Below are 25,677 nucleotides of genomic sequence, written 5' to 3' on the forward strand. Positions count from 1 at the left end.
AATGTGTGAAGTGTCTGCCGAAAAAAAGGTGTTACGGGTAAACTGTTCCTAATTTCCATTTCAACAGGTAAGCCGAAAATCAGAGATAGTTCACGCGATTGTCGAGGGCCCGGCTAATTCACGGACCTTTCTGTTGCTCAGATTAATGGCGCCAACACGTTCCATGACCATAACCTCCAAGCCTCCGTACATTACAAACATGGCAAAAAGTTTTGTATTCAAGTTGCTGAATAGCCACTCAAGCCGACATTTACAGAGATGCTAACATGACAAACATTGCTAAATGAAAACTTTATTGAATCATGAAAAAAATTACAAAAAACAAAAGAAACAAACCGTGTCATTCCGACACCCAAAGTTTAAAGGTTCTGTCGTATGAGCACGTGGCGATGAGTTTGCCGTCGGGGGACACGTCCACGCCCATCACCTGACAAACAAACGGAGATACAGTCAACCGATATATCGGCATTTTTAGATTGTTCCTAGAAATCGTCTTGTAGTGATTGGGACGAGTGAAGAATTCCGAACGCCGCAGTCGGAATCGCTCGCTCGTTGCACACGACCCTAAGCACTCCAAAGGGTTTTTGGGCAGGGGCGTCAGTCAAATTCACGGTGGGCCAAAATAAGAAATTGGGACAACGGCGCGGGCCCGACTCAATATTTCATGACAAGTCACTGCGACGTGCACGTTTCCCCTCTCTGCAGAAATGTAGCGTTAAAGTTTATCATATGACAACAAACTAACATTTTGCTTCAACACCGAATCTGGAATAAATAAACTTTAATGTTATCAAATTTGCGATAAAAGACAGCGGTATTTGTTTGTTGTTTTGTATTTAAAGAGAGAACATGAATTCTTCTGTCTCTCCATCTTCTATTTATCGATCTCCAACGATGTAAATCTTTTTTCAAAGGCCAACAACGAAACCACCCCCTTCCATAAAAATCCAAACTTCAAACTATGAACAGTCCATGCCTAGGAGTTGACAAAGAGCATTCAAAAAAAAAAAAAATGATGTTCTATTCTTTGTTGCAGCCACGTGGCTCCGCACACGACAAAGCGGTCCGATTTTTACTTCAGTGAACAGATCATCTGCCTCCCACCGGTCTTGGAAGTTCACCGTTTTCCATCTTTCGTTTGGCCAATTCTTGGGATGGGGAAGTGTAAATCTGCTCGAGGAGACCGGTAGCATAGTCGCTAACGACCGCAACAGAAAGGGAAGGGGCGCTCGCCGGTCTAGACCGATGGGCAGACACACTAGCAAAGCATTCTGGGCTTTGTAATATCGGTGGCGCATGTGCCATATACTGGCGGGCCAGCTCTAATACACATTCGATATGGTCTCGCGGCCCAAATATACTATTACCTGACGTTGACATATATGTTTTAGGGACTAACTAATCCCTTTGTTTAGTCAGTTGGGAATCATTCACTCACTAACCCCCGCGACAAACGAGGGATTATTGTACTCCCGCATCAAATACTATTGGAGGGAACAAGTGAAGAAGATCAAAATATGTACCTTCCCCTCGTGGCCGGCGAGCGTCTTCAGCGGCATCCAGCCGGGGTGACTCCAGACCTTCGCCATGTTGTCGTACGCGCACGTCAACAGGAAGTGGCCGTCCGTGGCTGCACGCGCACGCACCGAGTAAATGCAGTCTTTTAATGGAATCGAGTACAAATGCTTCAGTAGAATTTTCACTTGACTTTGTTGTTGATATTTCTGGCAACTTTCAATTTGTACTCCACTACATTTCTTGAATAAAATGTGTACTTTGACTCCAATACATCTCCCCAAACAATCTTTGTTCTTTGTTAATTACAAGATGAGTTTGATACTCAAGTACAGTAAATGTCAGATATTTAAAAATCTTTGACTCAAAGCATCGCTTTCAGATACTTGATCCAAGACAAAAAAAAAACAACCGTATTTCTTCTTTTTGAGCTGAGACCAAAGCTCGGTCTAAATCATCCATCCGGCGAGTCTCCAAGTATGCTACGAGAACCGCTATTGATCCACGCTTCACATGGCGCTTTGCTGCCATCGTGTGGCATCTATGGGCAATTACAAACCTTTGTGGGGGGCATTAATTGGGGGTCCCTATACCATGCTATTCTGTTGTTTTAATAGGCACGTATTCGTGCGTATTGATATTATTCAGAGCGCATCGACAAGTTACTGTTGATGCTAATCTCGCTAACTCTAGTGCGATTAGCATCTAGGCTGACCGGGACAGAGTAAAGCGGTGAAATATATATTTAAAAAGGGAAACGCCCGCTTACGCTGGAATCTGACACCCGACAACAGGTTTTGGTGGGCGGGGATTGTGTAAAGACACTTCCTGTTCCTCAGCTCCCACACCTTGCAGGTGTTGTCTCCGCTTCCCGTCGCCAGGTGGTAGCTAAGCGAGAAAAGAAAGGAATTACTCGAGCAGGATTTTTATATAGTGGACCTGACAGTTCCTCAAAAATGACTGAGGAGTTGGGAATGCGCGAACGATTCCGAACGCAGTCATTCACTCATTCGCGACTCCCCAATCACTACGAAGTCAAGTCTCTCTGCTCTTGTGTGATTGGCTGACCCGTTAGGTGAGAAGTGTACGCTGTAGATCTCCTTCAGGTGACCTTCCAGGAAGACCACGCAGCGTCCTGTGCGAAGATCCCAAACTCTTCCAAAGGCATCCAGTCCGCTGTCAGGGAACAGAGAGTATAGTGCACGACAGTCGTACTTTATACACGCTATGCCACAGCGGAACCGCAGTTCACAAACCTAATCCGTTCCGGGACTTTGTTCGCGAGCCAAAGCGATTTTCCTCATTGAAATGAATGGAAATAGAACGAATCTGTTCAGGTAGCAGAACCAGGTTATGTTTACCTAGTTTTTATTAGTGTGTTATTTGAAATCACTACAGTATGGAAAGACGCAATGAAGAAATAACGCAATCTAAGCTAGCAAATCACTGAGCAACGTTTTAGCCTTGTCAAAATAAAGAAGCCAATGCTCTTTTTCCATTTATCCACACCAACAATTTAGAGGTGTAACAACTAATTTGATAATCGATTCATCGTTTGGGACCTCGTTTAACATAACACTGTCCAAATCCTCAGAATTTCAGCCAGTAGATTTTCTCTGCTTTCTGTACTGCTCCATGAAAGCAGAGCGATTATCTTTGGTTTGGTCAAAACAAGGCATTTGCAAACATCTGCTTTTACTTTGGAAAACAATCATCAACAGATTCAACATCTTTGCCAATTTTCTGGCAGCTGTTACAGACGAGAGCAGGAACTGAATCATTTATTATGGTTTTGCATTTTTTGCACTGTCAATTTGTAATCATGTCCTGTTTTGAATGAAGAGATGGAAATGTTAAAATATGGGTGTTTTTAGGCGATTCCTCGATTAATTTAAAAAAAATAATTGCCAGATTAATGACTGAAGTCCGAACGTTTTGACTCTTAACTTATCATTTGACACCCGCCCGGGTGAGCAAAGTTCTGCAGTCACGTTTCTCACCCAGCAGAAGACGTACCTCGATAAAAATCACGGCTCTGCCTCGCCGCCTTGACGGGGGGCTTGTTCCATGATGACACAAACGCAAATGAAGCCATATCACACCAGACCTTTTTCAGTCAACCTACTAGTTCGACACGCACTTCTGAGGCTGCTTCACGTTCAACGACCTCAGTTACACGTTATTCATAACACTACCGCAAATAACCATTTTTTCCGTAATAGATAAGACCGTTTTTTTTCTTCCCCTCCGTAAATTGACTTTGATTCAGTTCCTGGTCTGGGTCGTAACATCCATCAGAAAAAGGACAAAATCGGTAAAAGCAGATGTTTGCAAATGTCTTATTTTGAAAAAACAAAAGACAACAGAGGACAAAATAAATCCAAGAATATTTCCTATTTAGAAGGTGGAGCATTTGGACAATTTTAAGTTAAACAAGGTCTCTAAATGATCAAAACAGCAGACGATTAATATGACTGATTAGTTGTCAATCAATCGCTTAATTGTGACGCCTGTAGTATAGTATTCCAGTGTAGCAGTACGTGGCGTAATGTAGTATAGTAGTGGTTACCCGGTAGCAGCCAGTGATCCATCAGGATGGAAGTGGAGATCATGAACTCCTTTGCTGTGACCTTCTTGATGGAGAATCTCCTCCTGCACCTCCATGTCCCAAAGGCGCCACGAATGATCGTAGCTACACAGGTTGGCACGGCATCATTAGCATCATTGGCATGTGGGCTAGCTGCGTGTCATTAGCGTGGGTGCCGGTTTACCACGTGGTTCCCAGGAACCTTCCGGACGGATGCCAGCACGCTCGCGAAACTCGCTCGCTGTGGTCCTCGATGCTCAACACCGGCTCGTCGCTACGGCGACCGCAAAGGGGATGAGTTACTCTCCACTTCCGTCTCTTTGCCCCCGCCTCTTCCCGTTTACCTGAGCAGGTTCCACAGCTTGACGGAGCCGTCCGCGGCGCACGAGGCCAAACTGACGTCCGATTGGTCGAGAGACACGCCGGCCTGCGGGCGGAAGACCACCGCGCCCACGTTGGTGTTGTGGCCTGTGGCCAGTACGACAAGAGAAACAACATCAAATAACTCGATATTCAACAAGTGATTTTTTTTGTCTCTTGTTATTTCAATTGGATTTAGTGTTTAAAAAAAAAAAAAATCATAATCACTTTAAAGAGTCTGTTTCCCTTTTGAAATGAATGGGAATGCCATTAATCCATTCCATAGCCCCCCCCCCCCCCCCCAAAAAAAAACCTAAACATTTCATAAGGCGTTTTAAATAACAAAATAGCACTCTATAATCTCGTATTTTATTAAAAGAAAAAGAAACACGAATGACATGAGAATTCAATCGATCTAAACAGGTTTTGCTTCAATTCACTGGATATTGCGCTGTTCCTTCTGCTGTGCGTGCTTTGGCCACCAGGGGGCAATATAATACAGCCATACAAATAAATATGGACACGGTCAAAACTCAGTAAACTGCAGTAAATAGTTGTTCTTCACAGAGGATAAAGAATATATGCTTGAGTATTGTTATATTATTTGTCAACATGTCGTGCCAACATTCATGTTCAAATATTCGTTGCTTAAAGAGTTCTAGCTCCTGCGACGTCAATGCAACAATAGCCGTATCCATAGCAACAGCCGTGACCTGATTATAGGTTTGTTGGCCGATGGCGTGTTCCTCTTTTGTCAGCTGCCAAAAGTCTCAGCCGCCTGAGTGTTATAACACTGTAACATAGATTCCATTTGTTAGCCTGTCTATGGTGTTTCTCATTATGTGTTACCAGTAAGCTAGCAGAATGGACGGCAAAGTAATTGTTTTAAATAGAACATTTTTGAGAGTAAACTTCAACCGGGAGTGGCATTAAACAGCTTGAAACTTCTTTTTTGAACAATTTTATCTACTTTCTGTGAAGTGAAGTGAGTCACAACGCCCCAAAAAACCGATTGGTCAGTCAAGGCACCGCCGTACGAAAAACCAAGGCTGCGCCCACCTCTCAGTGTGCGAATCAGGTTGCAGTCGGGAACGGACCATAGCTTACACAATCCGCTCCTGTAGGGAACACGACACGTTAGCATTAGCATGAGCTCCTTGCGCACGCGTGTATGTTTGCATGCGAGCGTTTACCAGGAGGCGGTGGCCAGCATTTTGGAGTCGGGACTGAAGTGGCAAAAGCTGATTGGTCGATCGTCGCCGATCTGACTGCAGAAGTTGTTCAAGTTCTGAAGAGGAGGATGGAAACTTCTGTTTACATCATTTAAAACATTCTGCCCGGTAGCGCTGCTAAAGCTAACGTGCGCTCACTCTGAGGCTCTTGTTGAGCTCCTGTTGGCGGATGGTTCTGGCCGCCTCGCACATTTCCTTTTGGGCCCGGGCCACCTCCAGGCGCTTCATCGACCTGACGGACCAATCACAGCACATGGCGCGCACGTTTCCTGGGTTTTCATGTTGGACTCATTGGTCCAGTCGCTGGCCACTCACCTGGGCAGGGAGTAACGGGCCAACCAGAGACGTGCGTTCTTGAGCGAGGCGGGGCCTTCGTGGTACCACGTCTGCTGGCACTGTGATTGTTCAAGAAAACATATTTTCATACCTAATAACACAACACACTCCTCTGTGTGTGTGTGTTGTCATCCCAACCTCTTCCTGTGATCGCTTGGCTCTGTCTTCATCTCTCCTGGACTTTTTCAGGGCATCTGGACCCACCACAGACAAAACGCCACGCAGCCTAAAAGGCGCATGAGATGGAGGGAAAAGTGAACAAAATGAAAGTAAAAGTGGACGAAATGAAGGTAAAGGTGGAAGAGATGGAGGTAAACGTAACGGGCGTGGCATACCTCTCCCGCCGATCCGCCGGCCCCTCCCCGAACAAGGTGATTGGCTCCCCGAGGGCTCGCAGCCCCGCCTTGACTTCGGTGTCGTCGGTAGAGACGGTGATCTGTCGCGCTCGCCGCCTCCTCTCAAACTCGGCGAGTGCTTCCTGTTGCCTGACGTTCACGTGCTCCTCCAGTTCCAGCGTTTCGTCTGAAAATCATCACGGGAAATCAACAGCGGTCGCGCGCGGGCCGTTTTAAAAAGTCGTCACCCACAAGACGAAATGTTGATGTGTCCCGCCTCGATTCCGGCCTTGACGCCATCGCTTCCTGTCACCGAGCCGCTGGCGAGCTCTGCGTTCAGGCGCTCGCGCTCTTTTTCCTCCAGGCTTCCGTAGAACACGCGACCTTTCTTCGGGGCCGGAGCAGAGTCCTCGTCGTCTGACATCCTGTGGCACCTGGGACAACAGGAAACGTGCCACAGTAAAAAGAGGATCGCATACACAAACTTGATCACGAACAAGGCGAGATTTTGTTTATGATATTTTTTCTTTGACCAGGAAAACTACACTACAAACTACATTTCGCACGGTACGACGCTGAAGTTGGCTCCACAGTCGCGCCCCCGTGGAATCCACTCTGCCTTCCACCTTAATAGATTGCAACTGCGCGGTTTTTTAAATTCCACTGTTTAGCGGTTTTTTAAATTATGACTTACCGCGGTAGTAATACACTACGGCGCGTTCTGATAACGTACGCGTTACGTCGGAAGTCAAACCGAGGACACCTGTACGCGCAACCACGTTAATAATTCGTTTAGACACGTTACGACATGAATAATAATTATAATGAAGATATATTTTTGGTTAAGAAACGCGCAAGTCCGCAAAATAAACGTGCCGCCGCGAGTGTTAGCAGCTAGCGTTAGCATTAGCCACTTTCAGTCACTTTGGAGCGCCGAAGTAGACTTTTTACATTATACAAAACGTAACGTTTCTTTGGAAGAGTCCCCACTAAACTACTAGACAATAATCGCTACAATCGACATTGAAAAGCTAAGAAACTCACTTGTACAAAAGCAAGTCGGCGCTGGACAAATGTGATGTGACCCGGATGTTAAAAATAAACAGACATCCTTTTCCGGGTTAAGAGGTTGCACTTCCTGTAGGCGCAGCGACGGCTCCAAAATACAAACAAAAAACGACTCAACTTCAACCCACAAAACGGTCACAAGACGGCAAGACAAATTCCCAAGAACACAACGGAACGTGAATACAATTGTCCGGTAATTTTACTTTATGTATGTTGTTATTAAAGGGCGGGCACGCAGATATAAACAACATCGCCAAATTGTAGTTAGCCGGATACCTTGGCGTTCACTTTCTCACTCGCTCAAGGACTGCAAAATGCGTTTTTGTTAAATATGTCTAAAGTTAGGCGGCACGGTGGACGACCGGTTGGAGCGTCTGCCTCACAGTTCTGAGGAGCGGGGTTCAATCCCCTGCCCCGCCTGTGTGGAGTTTGCATGTTCTCCCCGTGCCTGCGTAGCTTTTCTCCGGGCGCTCCGCTTTCATCCCGCATCCCAAAAGCATGCGTGCTAGGTTCATTGACGACTCTAAATTGCCCGTAGGTGCGAATGGTTGTTTGTTTGTATGTGCCCTGCGATTGGCTGGCAACCGGTTCAGGGTGTAGTACCCCGCCTCCTGCCCGATGATAGCTGAGATGGGCTCCAGCACGCCCGCTCGCGACCCGCGTGAGGAGAAGCGGCTCAGAAAATGGATGGATGGATGTCTAAAGTTACTTTATCAACCATTTGCCACCAGTCCTCAAATATGTTGATTGTAGTGGGGTACTCAAGTACTAACAGCAATTCAGTGCAGACTACACAGCAAATATTGTACTCCCAATTTCCATCATGTAATCCCACATTTCTGATTAGTTTGCCCTTCCAGACTTAATTGTGAATATTTCAAAGTGTAAAGTAAAAAAATAAGTAAAATGTATACTACTGTATCCAAAAGTATCACATGAGACAAACAAGATACATTTCCCCTGAAGGGATTCTTTAATAGGTATATGAAATATATATATATATATATATATATATATATATATATTTTTTTTTAAATAGGTTTTGTGTTTTTGTAAATCTGTATACCTCCAAGAAAAGTTTGTGGAGATTATTTTTAGTGTGTTGACAAGGGCTGCTACTCACGATATTCATAATTGATTAATCTGTCGATATATTTTGTAATTAATTGATGAATCAATTTTTTTTTAAATTTCCATTCTTTTATTCAAAAACAGGATACTATTTCCAAACCAACAGTGCAGAAAATGCAAAAACAAATGATGATTCATTTTGTGGTTTGGTCCGTCACAAAATCATGAAAAAAAAGATTGTTTTCTAAAGTAAAAGCAGATGTTTGCAAATGTCTTATTTGGAATAAGCACAAAGATAATCAGTCTGCTTTCATGGACGACGATAGAAATCGGAGAATACTTACTGTCGAGAGTCTGAAATCAAGGTTTTGGACAAAAACGAAAGTTGAACAAATCCATTATCAAAAGTTGTAAAAACTTACATTGAAAAGGAACGTCACTGTAATAAGTGTTTATTTTTTAAGTCAGTTTACATTTTGATTTGTGTCCAGTTTGTTGAGATTTAAATTTGTGTGCGTGTCGACATTTGCTGATACGGTGGACGTTTTCAGCGCGGCTGAGAGAAGATGTTGCGGAGGAAACCGACTCGTCTAGAACTGAAGATTGATGACACTGAGGAGTTTGAGAGCATCAAAAAGGAGCTCGAGGTCCTTCGTATTGTATTTTGGTCATTCTGAGAAGGGGGGAAAAAAAAAATGTAGTGATTGTCATTGGTTAAATCTTGAGCTCCTTTTTAAGAACTATTTCCTTGTTCTTGCTTTCAGGCACGGAAACGTCAACGAGAAGAGGCGGAGTCAACGGGTGGAGTCGGCGGGGACTCTGTGGCCGGTGGGCCCGAAACTCCACCCTCATCTTCAACTGCGGCGTCGCGGACGGAGCTCATCAACGAGCGTATCGGCTTCAAGCCGCACCCAAAACCCACCACCCTGCCTACCCTCTTCGGAAGTTTACAGTTTTAATAAATTCAGTTGGCTCGTGCGTGTATCATGTATGATGTTGGGATCATTTTATATTAGTGAAACGTGCCGATTAATTTGAGTTTGAGTTTTTTTTGAAGCAGCATCTGTAGTTGAAAACCAAGCAGTCAACACAGTCATCATAACACAAACAAATGTTGTTGGTGGTGTTTTATTTTCATTAGAAATGCATGAATTATCTTATAAAAGGGGTCATCAATGGTACTTATCAATGTGACCCATGTACAAAAAGGAACCAGAAGGTGGCGCTAAAAGATAATCAGCACCCTCTCAGGACACAAGTAAACTTTGACCTGTGACGCCATCTGTTCACAAATAAATAAGTTATTGTCTAAAAAAAAAAAAAAGTGTTTCAAGAGGCTGGATTTGTTGAGAAATAAAAAGTATAAATACAATTAAAAAGTCAAAGATATAATGTACATATATGTTAGTCTTGTCGCTATGGTTACAGGATAAGATATGAAATTTTTCTTTTTATTTTATTGAAGTGAACGCACTCATTTCCTATTTGACCAACAAGCTTCCCGGTCTCCGACACACTAAGGCAGCTAGCGACGTCCAATGCTAACGCGGCGGCGACCGCCCGTTAACATTTTTAGTGTTTAAAGAAAAATCCGTCCGCGCTCCCCGTCACTTCTTCTTGACGGCGGCGAGGTCCCGCTGCAGTTCCGAGAACTTGGGTCGCTCGTCCGGGCTGTACTGCCAACAGCGCTGCATCACCTTGTACACGTCGTCCGGGCAACGCTGAGGGCACGCCATGCGGTAACCTAGCGACCGCAGCATCAGTGGCCGAACGACAAGCGCGGACGGACGCGAGGTGCGAGTGTACGTGCGCGCGCTCACCTTTCTCCACCTGCTCACGAGCTTGCTGATTGGTCATCCCCGGGTAAGGACACACCCCCAGACTGAAGGTTTCCCACAGGAGGATGCCGTAACTCCACACGTCGCTCTCCGAAGTGTAACGGCCTGGACGGGAGAAAGCGCACGGCGGCCCCTTAACTTAGTGGCGGACTTCATTTGACATTTTCCACGTTGAAATGAATTTGAATAAATGAATACATAAATCACATAGGGCAAAAATAAATAAAATAAATCACGTGACCGACACATTGACCCGCGCGACCTCTCTGCGTCACTTGACGCGCACACGGCAAAAAATGTTGCTGCGCGTAGAATGCCGCGGACATCATCTCTCGGGATTGGTCCGTTTTAGTCACATGTCGCGATGACGTACTCGGCGTTCCTCTCGGTTCCACATAGCACCTACGCCGCCGCCTTCTCGATCGATTTTGCAGCAAAATTAAACGTATCATCTGGTCAACTAGGTCCTTTTGTTCTAGCAGACGCTATTCCACGGTCGCCATTGTTGTTGCTTTGTTCCTTGTTACAGAAAGGAAAGTAAAAACAGCTACCGGAAAATGCAGAGGACCGCCCGCGCGAGCATAAAGAGGCCTTTAAATAGCAGCTGCCGTAGTCGTTACCGTAGTTGAGAGCTTCCGGCGCGGTCCACTTAATTGGAATCTGCTTGAGTCCGGACGAGGAATAAACGCCGTCGTCTTCCTGACGACTCATCCCGAAATCGCTGATCTTCAACAGGCTGCCTTCGCCCACCAGGCAGTTCCTTGCCGCCAGGTCCCTGGCGCACACGTGCAGAGCGCCGCACGCGTGAGCGAGCGCCGCCACGCTGACGCGCGCGGCGCACGACTCACCTGTGGATGCAGTTCTTACTCTCCAAGTACGCCATGCCGGCGGCCGCGTCCGCGGCGAAGCGCAGCAGCTGCTTGGTCTTCAGCTCGTCCCTCTTCTTCCTCAGGAAGGACAGGAAGTCGCCGCCTGCCGGACACGAGGCGGGCTCAGGGAGGCCGCGCTTGGCGGCGGGTCGAAACGGGCGCGGCGGCGCCACCTACCGGGAACCAGCTCCATGACGATGTAAATGGGCTGCCTCTGAGTACACACGCCGATCAGCTTGACGATGTTGGGGTGGTCGTACTGTTTCAGGATCCTGAACACGGACGGGGAGCACACGTCACGGAGGCTTCAAAACTTACGGCGACCTTCAAACTTTCCGCGGAAGTTAAACTCGGAAGCGATCGACTTGAACCTTGGCAGTTTTACCGTTGCGACCCTAAGCAAACATGTATTGTACATAGTACACGAGTGCCAGCCTCACGAGCTCACCGTCTTTCGAGGCATCGCCGACAATCGGGCGCAAAGACGGCGGCCGGCGCTCACCTGGCCTCCGACAAGAAGCGGATCTTCAGTTCCGGCGGCAAATCTTCTTTGCAGGTTTTGACGGCCACCGGCGTTTTGTCGCGCAGCAACGTCCCCTTGAACACCTCGCCGAAGTTCCCCTGGAGGGCGAGGAGCCAGCGGAGTGTGACCAAAGACAGAAAGGACAGGAAGTGTCAAACAGGAAGTGAGGTCACCTTGCCCAGCAGCTCGCCCAGCGCCACGTCCTCGTGGTTGAGGATCCACTTTTTGTCCTGCGCACAAGAACACAGTAACACGTGAGACACGGGCAAGCTCGGCGACGTCAGAGGCGTTTGCGTGCGGTTGCCTTGACGACGGGGTTGAGGAGCACCACGCCGGACTTTTTGGTGATGAGCTGCTTGGTGGTGAAGTGGTGCTCGATGAGCTGCGGGATGGTGGCGAAGCCCGTCCCTTCGAAGCGGTACTGACTCTACCGGAGAGAGAGAGAGAGAGAGAGAGATAGATAGAGAGAGATGGCGCTCGTCAAACGCGCGCTAGCGTGCGCGTGCGTGCAGAGGCGGCACGTACGTCGGCAAACTGGATGATGAAGTGTCGCCGCTGCTCGTCCGAGAAGACGGACAGGACGTACTCGCCCGGTTTGCCGTGGCTCTCCCTCACCAGGAAGTCGCCCTGCTGCCGGAGCAGCTCCTGGGCCTCCGTGCGGGGGATGGCGCCGTGGTACCACTCCTGCTCCGCCAGGGGGCGCTCCGACGACGGGATGACGTCGAAGAAGTGCTGTCACGCAAAAGGGAAAACCTTTTGGGGAGCTGCAGATAGTCTATGACGTTTTTCAAAGCGTAGTGGTACACGTTGTATTTCATTTTTTCAGAACAATCTATTTGCAATCACTCTTGTGTTTGTTTTCAAACTTGTACGCACAATATTTATGTCACCTTCATGTGCAAAACTATTTGAATTGAATTATTATTGAAGTACATTTTCCCCCTTGATTTAAGCACAGTGTTAATGTCCGAATTGTGAATCTGTTACAATGGCTAACAATACGGAATATACTTCCTTTTGAGAGTATTTCCAGGTGGTACGTGACGTAAAAGGTTGTTCCCCAACTTCATCTTTTTGAAAATGACGTTTTTGTCATAATATTACAATTTTATTCTTGCATTCTTTTTTTTCTTTTGTCTGACTGTTCAACTCTCCTAAAATGTGGACAATGTTGATGTTTTTCTCATAAGATGAACAACTTTAGCATCTTGGTGTTTAGGTTTTATTTGCTTTGTTTTGACAGATTTTTGCTTCCAAAATTTGGACTTTATTCCTTTAAAATGAAATGATTCTTCTTGGATTTTCCCTTCATTCTTAGAAACTAGTGTTGCTTAATTTAGATATTTCCTCTCTCTTGATATTTTTAAAATATATTTTTTCCTCGTAATATTTCAACTTTCTTCTTGTAAAAGTTAACCCCGACTTTATTCTAACACAATTTCATTGTATCCTCCTAATATGATGACAATGTAGGTTTTAGGACTCCCTTTTGTCTCATCCAATGACAACTTAGCGCTCTGAGATGTCCAGACTCGGGTCAAATATCGGAGCACAGAGTCCGACGCAAAATCGGCATTTGTTACGCTGCACCCAAACGGAACAAGTTGCCAACGCAAGTGACGTCAGCCCCAAGTGGGAATGTTTTCAAGTTCAGGTTCAAAACGCTTCTTTCTCGTGCTTTTTTGAGCATTTCCACTGTACGTTGTTTCAATTGTACGTTAATTGTCTTTCTCTTTGTTTTCAATGTTTAGGAGCCGTTTCTGTTTCTGCGTTTTGAAATGCTTTCAATCACGTCGAGCGCTGCGTTACCTCGTTTATGAAACGCGCCGCACAAATACATTCGGTTCCGATGAAAGTACCGTTTCCGGGGGGGCCGCGGTACTCGGTGTGAAAACGCGGACAAACAACGAGGAAGCGTTTTCTCACCGAGGACGAGGAGCCCAACACGGCTTTGGGCGAGCGGATTATCCCGGCCAGCGAGTGGCGCAGCGTGTCCAAGCGAGAGCTCTTCTCCTTGCCTTTATCCTGAAGACACAAGACGGGAAAGCAGGCGCTCTTATTGCGAAAAAAAGCTCGGCGCGGCCCGAGGACCCCCGGCGGCCGTTTTTACGGTGGAGCCCACGGAGCGGGCGTCGTCCTCGTAGGGCAGAGCCGGCGGAGGCGGCGGCGGCGGCGGCGACGGGGCGGCCGCCATCTTGGCGTCCAACAAGGCCTTCTGCGAGGAGAGGCGGGCCTCCGAGCCGCGCAGCGATTGGACGGTTTGACGCAGCTCCAGGAGGGACAGTTTCTGGCCGAGCAGGAGCACGCAGCTGAGGGCGGACGGACGGACAGACAGACTTCGGTCAGCGAGACGGACGGCGCTCGCGGCGGAGGCGGAGACGGAGACACCGACTCGGACTTCCTGTCGGCGTTCTGCTGACTGGTGTTGATCTTGGCGTCCAGGTCGTCCACCAGGGCCTCTTTGGTCCTCAGGTTCTCCTGAGTCAGCGCCAACTCCTCCGTGGCCGACGACAGCCTGAACACGACACGTTTGACAACTTCTGCGTGACCGATGGAGACTAGATCAATAACGCTCAAAAAGCCCACCGAAAATCGATTTTTACAAAAGGGACTAAGCGGTTGACTTGAGGGCTGAACCGATGAATCGAATACTCCCTCATCACTCTACGGGGATTTCTACATCGTGGGCGAGATGAATCAGGCGACGCTAATGATGTCATTGCCGGCACAAGATTACAACCCGGAATCGTGGTTTTTGCGGTCATGTGATACAACGCGTTAGACCCGCGCCATTGTGACGGCGTACACCGGCGACTCAAATCGGTAATGGCGGCAGAAATCTTGCCGGGTGTGCGCCTGCGGGCTTTCGTGAGATCGGGGGGCGTGTCCTCACATGGCCCGAAGACCGTCGGCCGTCAGCGTGTTCCAGAGGATCTCGTTGGCCGACAGGTTGTCCGTCTCATCCAAGAGGGACGCGTCAAACTCCACGCTGGGCTCGGGGGTCTCCGGAGACCTGTTTCACACACACGCGGGTTAAGTAAGCGGCGCAAACGGGAAGCGGAACGCGCCGGCTGTCACCACGGCGACCTGTAGGCGTCGATGAAGTGCTGGTACTCCACGAGCGGGTCGATCTGCTGAACCGCCGCAGAAATCTCTTGATGGACCTTGACGACCTCCTCAGTCAGCAGACTGCTGATCTCGCAGTACTCCTCCAGAATGTTCTTCCTGTTCACGCACGCACAGTGAGCGCGTGCCCAACACTCGGCGCGCTCTTTCCCTCGACGAGGGTTGCAAAATTACGGCAACTTTCAGCGTGAACGATCAGGAGTTGATGGGACTGATCCAGGAAAATGAACTTATTGACAACCGCGGACGTTTCCATCGGTCAACAGGAATCCAAGCGTCGCAGGCCACCGACGAATATTTACGTCAAGCGAGATGATGAAAGGGTAGGCGTGGAAGAGGCAGAGGTGGCAGTAAGTCACGAGTCATTGTGGGGGACACACACAAATCAAGCAAATCAGGTCGTGACTTGGTTTAAGCAAGTCAAGCCCTCCACTCTTGCTCTCGTCGCAACATATATTGGCGTGGCTATTGTACGTTTTTCGCAAACCATCACACTAAAAAGTATTCACACCTTTTGAAAGTTAAAAATAGATCGATTGGACTTTTTGCACTGAATTGTTTTCAACCCTAACCCTGTTTCAAACTCAATTCAACTGGACTTTATTCCTGAACAAAGTATATCGTGTACTTTGTGGCGACTCCGACGGTTCTGATGAGAACACCATTAAACGAAAGCCAAGACTGTTTTCTATTGCACAAATAGAACGAAAGAGATTTATAATTAAGGGGCCTAATACATGACATCAAATGTTACCGTCCTTAAAAACTAACAATAATAATGTGAATAAAATCTGCATTACTCCTGTGTCCTCTACTTGAATTAAATCACTCAGTCGGTTTTGTGAATGTATTTAGAAGCACTGACTCTGGACAACTGACAATTGTCATTAGATTCAAGCTTTACGTTTCATATGCGGTGGTGTCAATTTAAAAAAAAAAAAGTGCAGGCGACAGATGAGACTTCAATAAATCCGTTCAGTAGTCTGAAAATTATATCCACACGTTGCTACTCGCAATGTGTACTGTACTGACTAACAGTGGAATCCGCTTTTGTCAGACTAACCCTAACTTTGTTGTTTTTCTTGTTTTTTTTAATCGCCGTGATCCAAACGCAAAGTGATCCGATAGAGCAGACCGATGATGCAGCCGCCATCTTCTAGCGCACGCTCTTTTCGTCAAGCCCGCTAATGTGTCTTTGTCGTCGTCGTCGTCGTGAGTTTTGTGGTGACGGATGAAGTTCAACGTTGTTGTTGTTGTTGAAATGTACTTTTTTTATTTAATGTTGAAGTCTACTCTTTCTTTTGGGACGTCAATTGGGAAATAGATTTGAGTATAATCTTGACAAACAAGGAGCTTTGATGCAAGCACAGTTGAATGAGACGAGATAATTGCCTAAAGGTTTTTTGGCAAAATGCAAAGTTGAGACTTGTGGAGCTTGAGGGACGTTTTTTTGCTGGCAATTTGCACGTTGACTGTTATTGTTGTTGTATTTTTCTATGACGAGTACATTTGTCTTCATTTCTGAATGGGTCACGGTGAGTAAACTAACTCAACATTCATGTTTTTGTTCTTCCATAAAAGATTCGATCGTTCCATAAAGTAGTATGTCAAAGTTCCATTTAGTGTTTGAAAAAACAAAAGCTGTTGAAATATCACGCTTTCAACTGTATTGCTTCGCATCAATGTTTTCGTGCGACAAAATAAAATGTTTCATTCTTTCCTAAATTCCCCAGTTCAGCTTCCACGGGGATTTTCCCGGAAAGTCGTCCGGCAAAGGTTACTCACAGAGCGAGCGTCATGTCCTCCTGCATTCTTTGGAGCGCGTCGAGCAGCGCGGGCGCGGCGCGGCGCCGATGTTCTTCCTGCTGCGTTTGCGCGCCGCACACGGTCACCACGTACTGGTTGTGCAGGTTGTGTAGCTTGGCCGTGGCTTTGTCGTAACGCTCGTGCGCTCGCTCCGCCTCGCGGCCTGTCGCCCGCACGGAAGGTTGGTCAGTTTATTGTGCGCGCGCGCACACGCTTTTCAAAATAAGAGCGTAGGGGCGAAACCTTTACTGAGAGCTTCTCTGTATTTGTCTTTGGCGTTGTTGGCGTCTCGGCTCAGCTGGCGGTACGTCGACTTCAGCTTGTCCAGGTCACTCCTGGTCACCTAGCGACGACGACCACAAGGTCATAATAATAATAATAATAATAATAATAATAATACAGGGAAACCTCGAGTTAACAGACCCCGATTTAAGGGATATCGTATGCAGTGAGCGAGCACGGGGCTACTTTGCATGTGGGTGGCGCCGCCCGCAGCGTGCGGTATATGACGGGAGGACCTGCGGAGCCAGAGAAGCGCGACGCCGCGCGCTTTTTCTGACTTAAGCGCACGGGAGAATACGCCCCCCAAGTGAAAAGGCACCGAAGCGTTGCCCAAAAATGAGGTCGGGACCGGACCGCGGGTACCGGCAGCGGCCGAGCCCAATTTCTTTCAGCTTGCAAGGCGGCCACAAACGAGTGCGAGTGCGCGTGCGTGTGTCAGGCACACCTTGTGCTTGTGGCTCTCCAGCTGCTGATGAAGACTCTGGTAGCTCTTCTTCACCTGCTGCTTGTCTCTGATGAGCGTGGCGAGGCGGTGCAGCGGACCCGAGTTGAGGTCGTCGGCGTGACCCCTCATGACGCGACCCAGCGCCTCCGTCTGACGCACCACCTGCGACCACGACTGACACGCACGCACGCACGCACGCCGTCAGTGACGGGAAGCCACGCCGACGCCGCGGCGCTCACCTTGCTGACGGTGCTGACGTAGTCGGCCGCTTCCTGTTTCTCCATCTGCTGGGTCATGCTGAGCAGCAGGGCGGCGTACTCCTTGTCGCTCTTCACGCGCAGAGTCATGAAACGCTTGACCGTCTCCAGCAGCTGCCAGAGAAAGCGCCACGCTCCATTATTCATCCAGCCATCCATTTTTCGTACCGCTTATATTATATTTGTCGAAGAAAAAATCCTCTCATTATTCTAGCATTCAACAAACAGAAATATTTTTTGTCATCCTAACTGACCTAAAACAGGAAAAGTTTCGTTTGATTTCACATCACAGTCATGAAAAAATAAATTAATAAAAAGCATGTCTTTTTCTACAGCCAAGGACGAGCCGCTGTTCCTGCTGTGCACACCTTGGCCTCTTAGGGGCAGTGTGGTGCGAAGCATGCACAGAGCTACTCATTTGCTGTAAATTTATAAAAATAAACAAAAATAAAAAAGGGGGTAAAAGAAACTCAAATTCCACAGATTACAAAGAATATACGCTCCTGAGTATTGTTACATTACCGGTCTTTGTGTGTTACTTCAGCATTTGTGTATGAATATTCAATATTCGAAGGTAAATCGCTCCCGTGATCACATGCTAACATTAGCTAGCCCCTCAATAGGGGTTTCCCTTGACTGTTAGCATAAACTGGCGATTTGTAAAACGATATGCGTCTTGTATTTGAATATAAAATGAGGGTACCTATTTTGCCTGTGCATTTCGTTTGACAGTAAACACTCACTGACGTGTCAATAAACAGCTGAAACTTGGACGCTCCAATTTGGATTCATTGGCCAGCCCCGCGCGACACGGCGCACACGCGCCGCAGGCTGCAAACGACGAGCCGCGGTGATCGGCCATAAAAGGCATTGGCAGATGAGGGCCGATCACGCGTTTTCCACAGAAATCGGCCGATCGCGATCGGCGGCCGATCGATCGGAGCGCCGCTACCGATTATCCTATCGATTATTTGAGTAGCTTGATAAAAATATGTTGCATTATGAAATGACAATCGGAATCAGTACAAAATATGAACGCGAGGAGCAGATATTGTTTTTGGCTACTCGGGGTCGTTATCTGTGACTTTTAATTTGAGGTGCGACAATGAATCGAATGAGCCAAAACTAATTATCTAATGAATCGACAACTATTTTGATAATTGGTTAACCGTTTCGATACCTTGCTGAACTTCAAATGTTCCAAATCCTCTGAGTTTCAGCCTCTCAACATTAGCAAATATTCTCCAATTCCTGTTGTCATTCAAGAAAGCAGACCGATTATCTTTGTTTCTTCAAAATAAGACATTTGCAAACATCTGCTTTTACTTTACAAAACAGTCAATGATCACCCTTTTTTACTGATTTAGCGACAAATGTTACAGACTAACCACTTATCTGAATGATAATCACTTTATGTTTGTGCATTTTCTTCACTCTCACGTTGAAATAATGTCATGTTTTTGAAGAAAGGGAAATTTAAAAAGTGTTTTTTTTTTTTAAATCCAATTCACCGATTAATCGACGGATTAACCGATGATTAAAATAATCGTTAGCTGCTACTGATCATCCCATCGATTCTTGGAATAATCGATTTTGTCCACTTGGCGTCTGGAGCGGTGAGCGAGCCGATGAGTGAGTGTCTGTCGTTAGTGACGGGCTGTTATTTCGTTTGTCAATTTAGCTTTGTTAAGGGGCGACACTTATTAGCTTTGATTTGTTCAATATATTCATTCCAGAGAAAAACACAGTTTACATGAAAAGAAGCAGAGAGAATAAATCTCGCACTTTCTGCCCTTTCGACAGGAAATATTTACATTTCACATTGAAATAACCCATTCCGAAACACTTCCACGACCATGTTTTACACAAGTTTATATCGCGATAAATACCGTTATTGTTGAGAGGCTCAATTTAAACTGTGATATGAATTTGAGGGCATACCGCCAGGCCCTAAACAATGTAGCTTGCGTTCATTTTATTGTCAACCGTAGACGTGCTGTTGTTCTGCTTTGCAGTTTACAATTTTCTTTTTGCGTTTGTGTGTGTGTGTGTGTGTGTGAAATGCTCCCAAACTTTGGACATTGCTTTTTATGCACTCTTTCCTCCACTTGTTTCTATGTCAGTCGGCAGTAACATGAGTCCGTGTGAGAAAATGATCACTCAGATTCCTTTTCAATGATGCAAATTGAATAACATAAAACACTCGTCGCAGCACAAATTCCCGGTTTCAAGGAGAAGAGCAGAAGGCGGACCTTTAATTCCCAATCCTGCAGTTTGAGTAATCCCTCGTGGGAATTCCTCAGATCCCGACCGAAGCCCATCATGTGTCAGGCGGCGTCACGGCGAGGTCGAGAGAGGAAAGTTCGCATGATCCACTGTGGCCGCACACACACAACAAGAAAACAATCCACTTGATTTTTCACTGGCATTTGTTTTGCATCATTCAGACATGATTACAAGCATCGTTCTTCATTACGTCGAACCGTGCATTTGTGTTCAAGGCCTAACCAATCAAGTCGAATGCTAAAAAGAGAGTTGTACACCACCAGACAAGCGCACCGTAACTGCAACTGACGTGTTTAAAAAAAAAAAAAGTGATGCTAACCTAAAGCTAGCCGCAGCCCATTCGAGTGAATGGGATTTTCAAGCTAGCGCGCTAAAACGACCTCCAGCGGGCCAAAACGCCGCAAACTGCGGCGCGACCGCCGGGAACGTTTTATCCGCGTGTCGGCCCTTCTCTCGGAAATGCAGACGTGAGGAGGCAGTGGAGTCCCGGGGACCGACCGACTGAGTCCGTCTGGGAGGCTTGGGAGGATTAACGACGCCTTTTGCCTCTTTTTACGCCGCACTAACGCACCTGGGAGGCGGCTCGTGAGGGCGACACGCTCGGTGTCCGGTCACCGCAGTCCTCTGCTGTCCCCCTCCGCGCTCATTTCGTCTTTTTCGTCTCCGTTTTCCAATTTCGCTCGAACCCGTCCCCCGTGGAGCTAATCGCTAAAGCTAACAGGGAGGGGCTTCCGCCGGAAACGGAAGCACAGCCGACGGGAAGGGTAGGGAAGGGAAGACGCCATTTTACTGGGGCACAAACATGAAGTTGTCCAATTTCCATTCAGAAACCCCTCTCGTTTGGCACTCGCAACTTTTCTCCTCCTAATTCAACCGTATGGAGCAACAGAGTAATTGAACTAAACTGAACTAACATTTTGAAGGTGATGGTCTTGTCCCGGAGCGACTCCCAAAAGTCTTGGTCTTGTTTAAGTCTTCGCACTGGCAGGAGTCAGGATTTTCCATTGGGACCGGTGGAGAGCAGCACTCATCTGCTGTTTTCCTACTTGATTGGTGTGAAAAGTTATGTTATTCAAAGTTATGTAGTTATTAAAAGCACAAATCCCTTCAATTCCAGCGTTACCGACCGCGCCCGACTACTGCTGTGGTCTCTTCTCTTTCATAAATGCAACCGAGCTCTTCTTTAAATCTTTTTTTTTTTTTTTTTTTAAATATATACAAGGCTTTTTTTTTTCTTTTTTGTTTTGCAATCATTTATTTGGAAAGAGTATTAATGTTTGATATGTTAGCATGTTGTGCTTTGAAAGAGTTGCAGACACGACCGTGTTTGTGGCTGTCAAATGTATTGAAAATAAAATAAAAATGACTTTAAATGTTCGACCTCGTCATGTTTTTTTTAAATAGATTTTTACGGTCTCGGTCTCAGTCTGGACTCGGTCTCACTTCCCTAGCCTGACTTTGGCCAAATGTTGGGTCTCCGATAGTGTGGTCTTGTGCGCAACATTATTTAAAAGTGATTGGTTTGAATGAGGCGTTATATTTCTGATTTAATGGACATTAAAGGGATCCTTGTAAGATACACAGTATTTATAGATAAAATATAGCACATGAATTGTTCTCAAAGAGAATACAACTCAATCTTTGGTGTAATCCCTTTCATTTGGTACAGAACGTATTAGTGTAGAAATAACGCTTCAGTCTTTTGATCGAAAAATGTATACTGACTCATTCACTTACTTAGTAATGTGAAAATCGCTTCGTGAAGTTCAGCTCGCAGACTTGCATGAGCTTATGGGGCAGAGCCGCCCCATCCAATATGGCGGCCACACTGCCGTTAGCGGCAACTGGCCAACACACGAGATGAGACTTCCGTTTATGTACGTCTACGGGCGGGAATGCAGTCATGGATAGGTAGGGTGTCTATCAAAGTCGTTGTCAATTTCTCGCCAATGAATATTGGAACAAATAAAAAGCTCAGCACAAATTTCAACAAAAAAAATAAATAAATAAATACACATTTCTCCAGAAATGTCAACAAAATATAAATCAATAAAAATCGCAGTAGAAATGTCAACAAGACAAAAAACAATAAATACATAAAAAGCAGAAAAGTCACCCAATCAAATCAATAAATAGAAACACCAACACAAAAAGTGTCACTGATTGTTCGTCGGACTTTTGGACATAAAATACTTCCGCGAGTCCAGCATGAAACAGCGACACAATCGCGTAAGCACCGAGTGCCGATTGAAGCGTATTATTTATTTTGTGCATTTTGTCAACATTCCACCTGTTGAGCGCGAGGGGGCGTGGCTGCACGGCAAAGAGGGCGTGTCATCCAGTTGAACAGGTTTGGGCGGTCGAGCGAGATTGATTGAACAATACTGAACAAAAAGAGAGCGAGAGGGACTGCGTTTCCATTGTTTTCAGCGAAACTCAACTTTTGTCTCGGAGGCCCGTCAGCTTCAACAGGCAAGTCGCACTTTTCGCCTCCAAATCCCAAACTCCCATTTTGTCCTTTTTTTGTCCCGTTTGCCGTCTATTTGGGTTTGTTTGTCGGCAGGCCGCTTCCCGCTTGACGCGAGTCACATTTCAAGGATGAATTGATTTGCACGAGAGCGGCATTATCAGGCAGAGCGAATCAAGAGAAGATCTTTCCTTTTCCTGTGATTAAAAATCAAGCAAGTTGTGAATTTTCCGGCGTGACCTTTTTTGTTACATTTCAGATTCAAACTCCCATGACTTGCTTAAAGGAACGAAAGCGTCCAGACGAACAACTTCTGTTTCTTTTTAGATAAACAGGATACATTGTGTGTCGTTAATGATGAGTGAAGTTGTTCCGTTTATCGCTGTCGTGTGATTTTGTGACGCATTTCCAGTCTGGGGAGGCCAAATCTTGACTCATTGACTCTGGTCAGCAGCTTTTCTTCATTCGCCCCTTCAAACGATAGCACCAAGGTGGGGCGCAACATTCCAGCGCCCCCTGCTGGCTGCTGTCACATTCTGGCTTCGGCGGTCCAATGAAGTCAAGTGGTGACGGGGCGCCGCTGACCTCGACTCGGGACGCCGTGAGCCGGTGGGGAGAATACTTCGAAGACCTCCTCGATTCCACCGGCACGCCTTCCCCTGAGGGAGCAGAGTCTGGCTTCTCTGAGGCGGGTTCTCCTATCTGTGGGGTCGAGGTCGCCGAGGTGGTTAAAAAGCTCCTCGGTGACAGTGGCTCCGGATCGGCAGACTGGGGTGGTGGTTCCCCTTTTTAAGAAGAGGGACCGGAGGGTGTGTTCCAACTACAGGGGGATCACACTCCTCAGCCTCAGCCTCCCCGGTAAGGTCTATTCAGGGGCGCTGGAGAGGAGGGTCCGTCGGGAAGTCGAATCTCAGATCCGGGAGGAGCGGCGGACCAGCGCTACAGCCTCGGCAGGGTCCTCGAGTGTGCACGGGAGTTCGCCCAACCAGTCTGCATGTGTTTTGTGGACTCGGAGAAGGCGTTCGACCGTGTCCCTCGGGAGTCCTGTGGGGGGTGCTTGGGGAGTACGGGGTGCCGGACCCCCTGATACGGGCTGTTCGGTCCCCGTACGACCGGAGTCAAGAGTTTGGTCCGCATATCCGGCAGTAAGTCGGACTCGTTCCCGGCGAGGGTTGGACTCCGCCGAGGCTGCCCGTTGTCACCGATTCTGTTCGTAACTTCTATGGACAGAATTTCAAGGCGCGGCCGAGGCGTAGAGGGGGTCCGGTTTGGGGGCCTCAGTATTGCATCTCAGCTGTTTGCAGACGATGTGGTTCTGTTGGCTTCGTCAGGCTGTGATCTCCAACCCCCACTGGAGCGGTTCGCGGCCGGGCTGAGAATCGGCACCTCCAGATCCGAGACCGTGGTCCTCAGTCGGAAAAGGGTGGAGTGCCCTCTCCGGGTCGGGGATGAGATCCCGCCCCACGCGGAGGGCGGTTTTGTTCACGAGGGAGGGAAGAATCCGACGGGAGGTCGACAGGCGGATCGGTGCAGAGATGCGGACTTTATATCGGTTTGTCATGGTGAAGGGTTCTCGATCGAGCGGTCAATCTTCGTTCCCTCTGCAATTTTGAAGGCAAGTTTGCTAACTTGGCTGCTCGCTTACTCTCATGATGACTTGGTGCGGTTGTGCTTACTTCAAAATAAAAGCACGTGTTGGGAAAATTGAAGAGTCACTTTGTTGCAACAAATGTTTATTGAGATACAAACAAACAAACAAGCGTTTGACGTTTTCTGTATCGGCGATTCTCCAAGTGTGCTATGCAAAAGAAGGACTTCCTGAGTACAGTTCTGTTACATTGGCAGTTCATCTTGAAGAATTGTTTGTTTTTTTTAAACTTTTGTTTGGGTACAAATGTCTTTCATAGGGCTCGACCGATAAATCGGCCGGACGATTTAATCAGCCTTTTTCAAATTGGCAAAGTTTTTTTTCTGACCCGTTACAACATAAGACAAAGATAACGACATTCAAACAAACATTCCCACCCAAAAATCTGCCAAAACATTTTCTGTTGTTGTAGAGTTAAACAAATACTAAAGGACAAAATCTTGTAAAACAGTCAAATGTTCTGTCTGTAATTGGTAGCGATAAGGGACGGAAAAAGACGTTATTTTAGTCATTATAATTCATGGGCCGATTCATCGGTTATGGGAATTTGATTCCGTCAATGATCAGAATCGGCATCGGCTTCGAAAAATCGCGGTATTTCACTTATGTCAATTTGCTGTCGGGGACAAAGCTGTGACTTTTGTTTTTGTCTCTTTTCCAATTGGCCATCAGCTCGCGCGGCGCCATGTCGTCCAACATCCACGTGTCCCTGGACAACCCGTACGGGCGGGTGAGCATCCCTCGCGCCAAACTGCGCACGTCCGCCGACGCCGCCGCAGTCATCGCCAATCCGGCGGCGCTCAACGGGAACGACCCCGACCCCTACCCCTACGTGGCCCCGGCGCCGTCGTATTTGGTGAAGGACGCCGAGGAGGACGGCGGCGGGCGCTACACCTGTTGCTACCGATGCCGGAGGAGGAAGTGATGTCACGGCCGGACGCCGCGAGATCGCTTGCCTACGTTAACGAAAGACGTCGACTGAAGTGAAGTGAGATGGCCGCTAGGTTGCTAGCAGCTAGCAGCTAGCCTCGCACAACTGACAAACCTCCCGTTGAACTCTTAGAAAACTCTGAAAATGAAAGACTGACGGCGTCATTGTTTAAAAAAAAAAAAAAAAGAATAGACTTGTTATCCGTTGATATTATTCAAATGTTCATTTTATGGTTTTGAGTGTTCAAATGTTCATCAACTGTGAGCGTTTTTATCCTTCAAGATGTTGAAACGTTTGTCAAACGGAACTAACCTGGAACTGAATGAAGGGCAACCAAGGTCGACCGAGGTTAACGTTGGCTGAGAAGCTGGAGGAGGCCACGCCCGCCACAGGGGGAAATATTCGCGTTGTCGTGGCAACAACTAACAATGAACAAACTTGTTGGCTCATTCATTTATCAAATGTGTCTTCCTGTTTTTGAGATCAAATCTTTTCTTGTAGTCAGTGTAGAAAATGACAATGGATGAATTGTACATTAATATACTTTTTTTTATAAAGCATTTTGAATTGTATTTCTGTTTAATAACTTCTTCTAAACACACATTTGGGGTTATTGAATGTTGCTGTCGCTGTATGATCACCAGTAGCAAGATGTCACACTATTTTTTTCATTAAAAATGTATTTGAAAATAGTT

The 25,677-nt window shown here is 46.9% G+C and overlaps 4 protein-coding genes across 11 annotated transcripts; 2 read left to right on the forward strand and 2 right to left on the reverse strand.

The window, feature by feature from the left end:
* Nucleotides 1–276: 276 nt before the first annotated feature.
* Nucleotides 277–7,492, reverse strand: prpf4 (PRP4 pre-mRNA processing factor 4 homolog (yeast)). The gene is made up of 15 exons (XM_061697877.1): nt 7,410–7,492; nt 6,618–6,799; nt 6,366–6,552; nt 6,169–6,256; nt 6,010–6,089; nt 5,833–5,926; nt 5,656–5,750; nt 5,522–5,580; nt 4,447–4,570; nt 4,287–4,376; nt 4,085–4,207; nt 2,584–2,691; nt 2,285–2,403; nt 1,524–1,630; nt 277–427 (listed from the first exon to the last, which is right to left on the reverse strand). Exons 2-15 carry the CDS (start codon nt 6,787–6,789, stop codon nt 341–343), a joined length of 1,533 nt encoding a protein of 510 aa, XP_061553861.1. The 5' UTR covers nt 6,790–6,799; nt 7,410–7,492; the 3' UTR covers nt 277–340.
* On the forward strand, nt 7,466–9,861 carry cdc26 (cell division cycle 26 homolog). The gene is made up of 3 exons (XM_061698007.1): nt 7,466–7,626; nt 9,056–9,151; nt 9,269–9,861. The coding sequence occupies exons 2-3, from the start codon at nt 9,071–9,073 to the stop codon at nt 9,461–9,463; spliced, it is 276 nt and encodes a 91-aa protein (XP_061553991.1). The 5' UTR covers nt 7,466–7,626; nt 9,056–9,070; the 3' UTR covers nt 9,464–9,861.
* On the reverse strand, nt 9,617–21,934 carry fer (fer (fps/fes related) tyrosine kinase). Of its 7 annotated transcripts, XM_061697798.1 has the most exons (21): nt 21,674–21,934; nt 20,851–20,981; nt 19,903–20,025; nt 17,633–17,764; nt 17,394–17,567; nt 16,910–17,009; nt 16,646–16,829; nt 14,822–14,959; nt 14,628–14,747; nt 14,127–14,249; nt 13,845–14,043; nt 13,661–13,759; nt 12,260–12,466; nt 12,039–12,161; nt 11,908–11,964; nt 11,714–11,832; nt 11,389–11,483; nt 11,191–11,314; nt 10,963–11,117; nt 10,325–10,447; nt 9,617–10,248 (listed from the first exon to the last, which is right to left on the reverse strand). In XM_061697798.1, the coding sequence occupies exons 3-21, from the start codon at nt 19,972–19,974 to the stop codon at nt 10,112–10,114; spliced, it is 2,481 nt and encodes an 826-aa protein (XP_061553782.1). In that variant the 5' UTR covers nt 19,975–20,025; nt 20,851–20,981; nt 21,674–21,934; the 3' UTR covers nt 9,617–10,111. The 7 variants fall into 7 exon arrangements, with proteins under 7 accessions (XP_061553782.1, XP_061553783.1, XP_061553784.1 ...); XM_061697799.1 differs by lacking the exon at nt 21,674–21,934 and having other exon boundaries at nt 20,851–21,124; XM_061697800.1 differs by lacking the exons at nt 20,851–20,981; nt 21,674–21,934 and adding an exon at nt 20,508–20,680 and having other exon boundaries at nt 16,916–17,009.
* A 364-nt stretch (nt 21,935–22,298) lies between these two features.
* Nucleotides 22,299–25,186, forward strand: si:ch211-202f5.3 (uncharacterized). 2 transcript variants are annotated; one of them, XM_061698008.1, is made up of 2 exons: nt 22,299–22,408; nt 24,724–25,186. In XM_061698008.1, exon 2 carries the CDS (start codon nt 24,737–24,739, stop codon nt 24,974–24,976), a length of 240 nt encoding a protein of 79 aa, XP_061553992.1. In that variant the 5' UTR covers nt 22,299–22,408; nt 24,724–24,736; the 3' UTR covers nt 24,977–25,186. The 2 variants fall into 2 exon arrangements, with proteins under 2 accessions (XP_061553992.1, XP_061553993.1); XM_061698009.1 differs by lacking the exon at nt 22,299–22,408 and adding an exon at nt 22,423–23,261.
* Nucleotides 25,187–25,677: the final 491 nt, after the last annotated feature.

Source organism: Phycodurus eques, chromosome 15 (assembly GCF_024500275.1).
Source record: "Phycodurus eques isolate BA_2022a chromosome 15, UOR_Pequ_1.1, whole genome shotgun sequence".
Lineage (NCBI taxonomy): Eukaryota > Metazoa > Chordata > Actinopteri > Syngnathiformes > Syngnathidae > Phycodurus > Phycodurus eques.

What these genes read in the sequence shown, in the direction of transcription:
- prpf4 (XM_061697877.1), bottom strand. Translation starts at nt 6,789, where the DNA reads ATGTCAGACGACGAGGACTCTGCTCCGGCCCCGAAGAAAGGTCGCGTG. An exon ending in ACACATCAACATTTCGTCTT is followed by an intron (nt 6,553 to 6,617) that starts GTGGGTGACGAC and finishes GATGATTTTCAG; the next exon opens with ACGAAACGCTGGAACTGGAG. An exon ending in CCGGCGGATCGGCGGGAGAG is followed by an intron (nt 6,257 to 6,365) that starts GTATGCCACGCC and finishes TGCGCCTTTTAG; the next exon opens with GCTGCGTGGCGTTTTGTCTG.
- cdc26 (XM_061698007.1), top strand. Translation starts at nt 9,071, where the DNA reads ATGTTGCGGAGGAAACCGACTCGTCTAGAACTGAAGATTGATGACACT. An exon ending in GCATCAAAAAGGAGCTCGAG is followed by an intron (nt 9,152 to 9,268) that starts GTCCTTCGTATT and finishes TCTTGCTTTCAG; the next exon opens with GCACGGAAACGTCAACGAGA.
- fer (XM_061697798.1), bottom strand. Translation starts at nt 19,974, where the DNA reads ATGATGGGCTTCGGTCGGGATCTGAGGAATTCCCACGAGGGATTACTC. An exon ending in CCCGCTCCGTGGGCTCCACC is followed by an intron (nt 13,760 to 13,844) that starts GTAAAAACGGCC and finishes TTGTGTCTTCAG; the next exon opens with GATAAAGGCAAGGAGAAGAG. An exon ending in TGGGCGAGCTGCTGGGCAAG is followed by an intron (nt 11,833 to 11,907) that starts GTGACCTCACTT and finishes CTCGCCCTCCAG; the next exon opens with GGGAACTTCGGCGAGGTGTT.
- si:ch211-202f5.3 (XM_061698008.1), top strand. Translation starts at nt 24,737, where the DNA reads ATGTCGTCCAACATCCACGTGTCCCTGGACAACCCGTACGGGCGGGTG.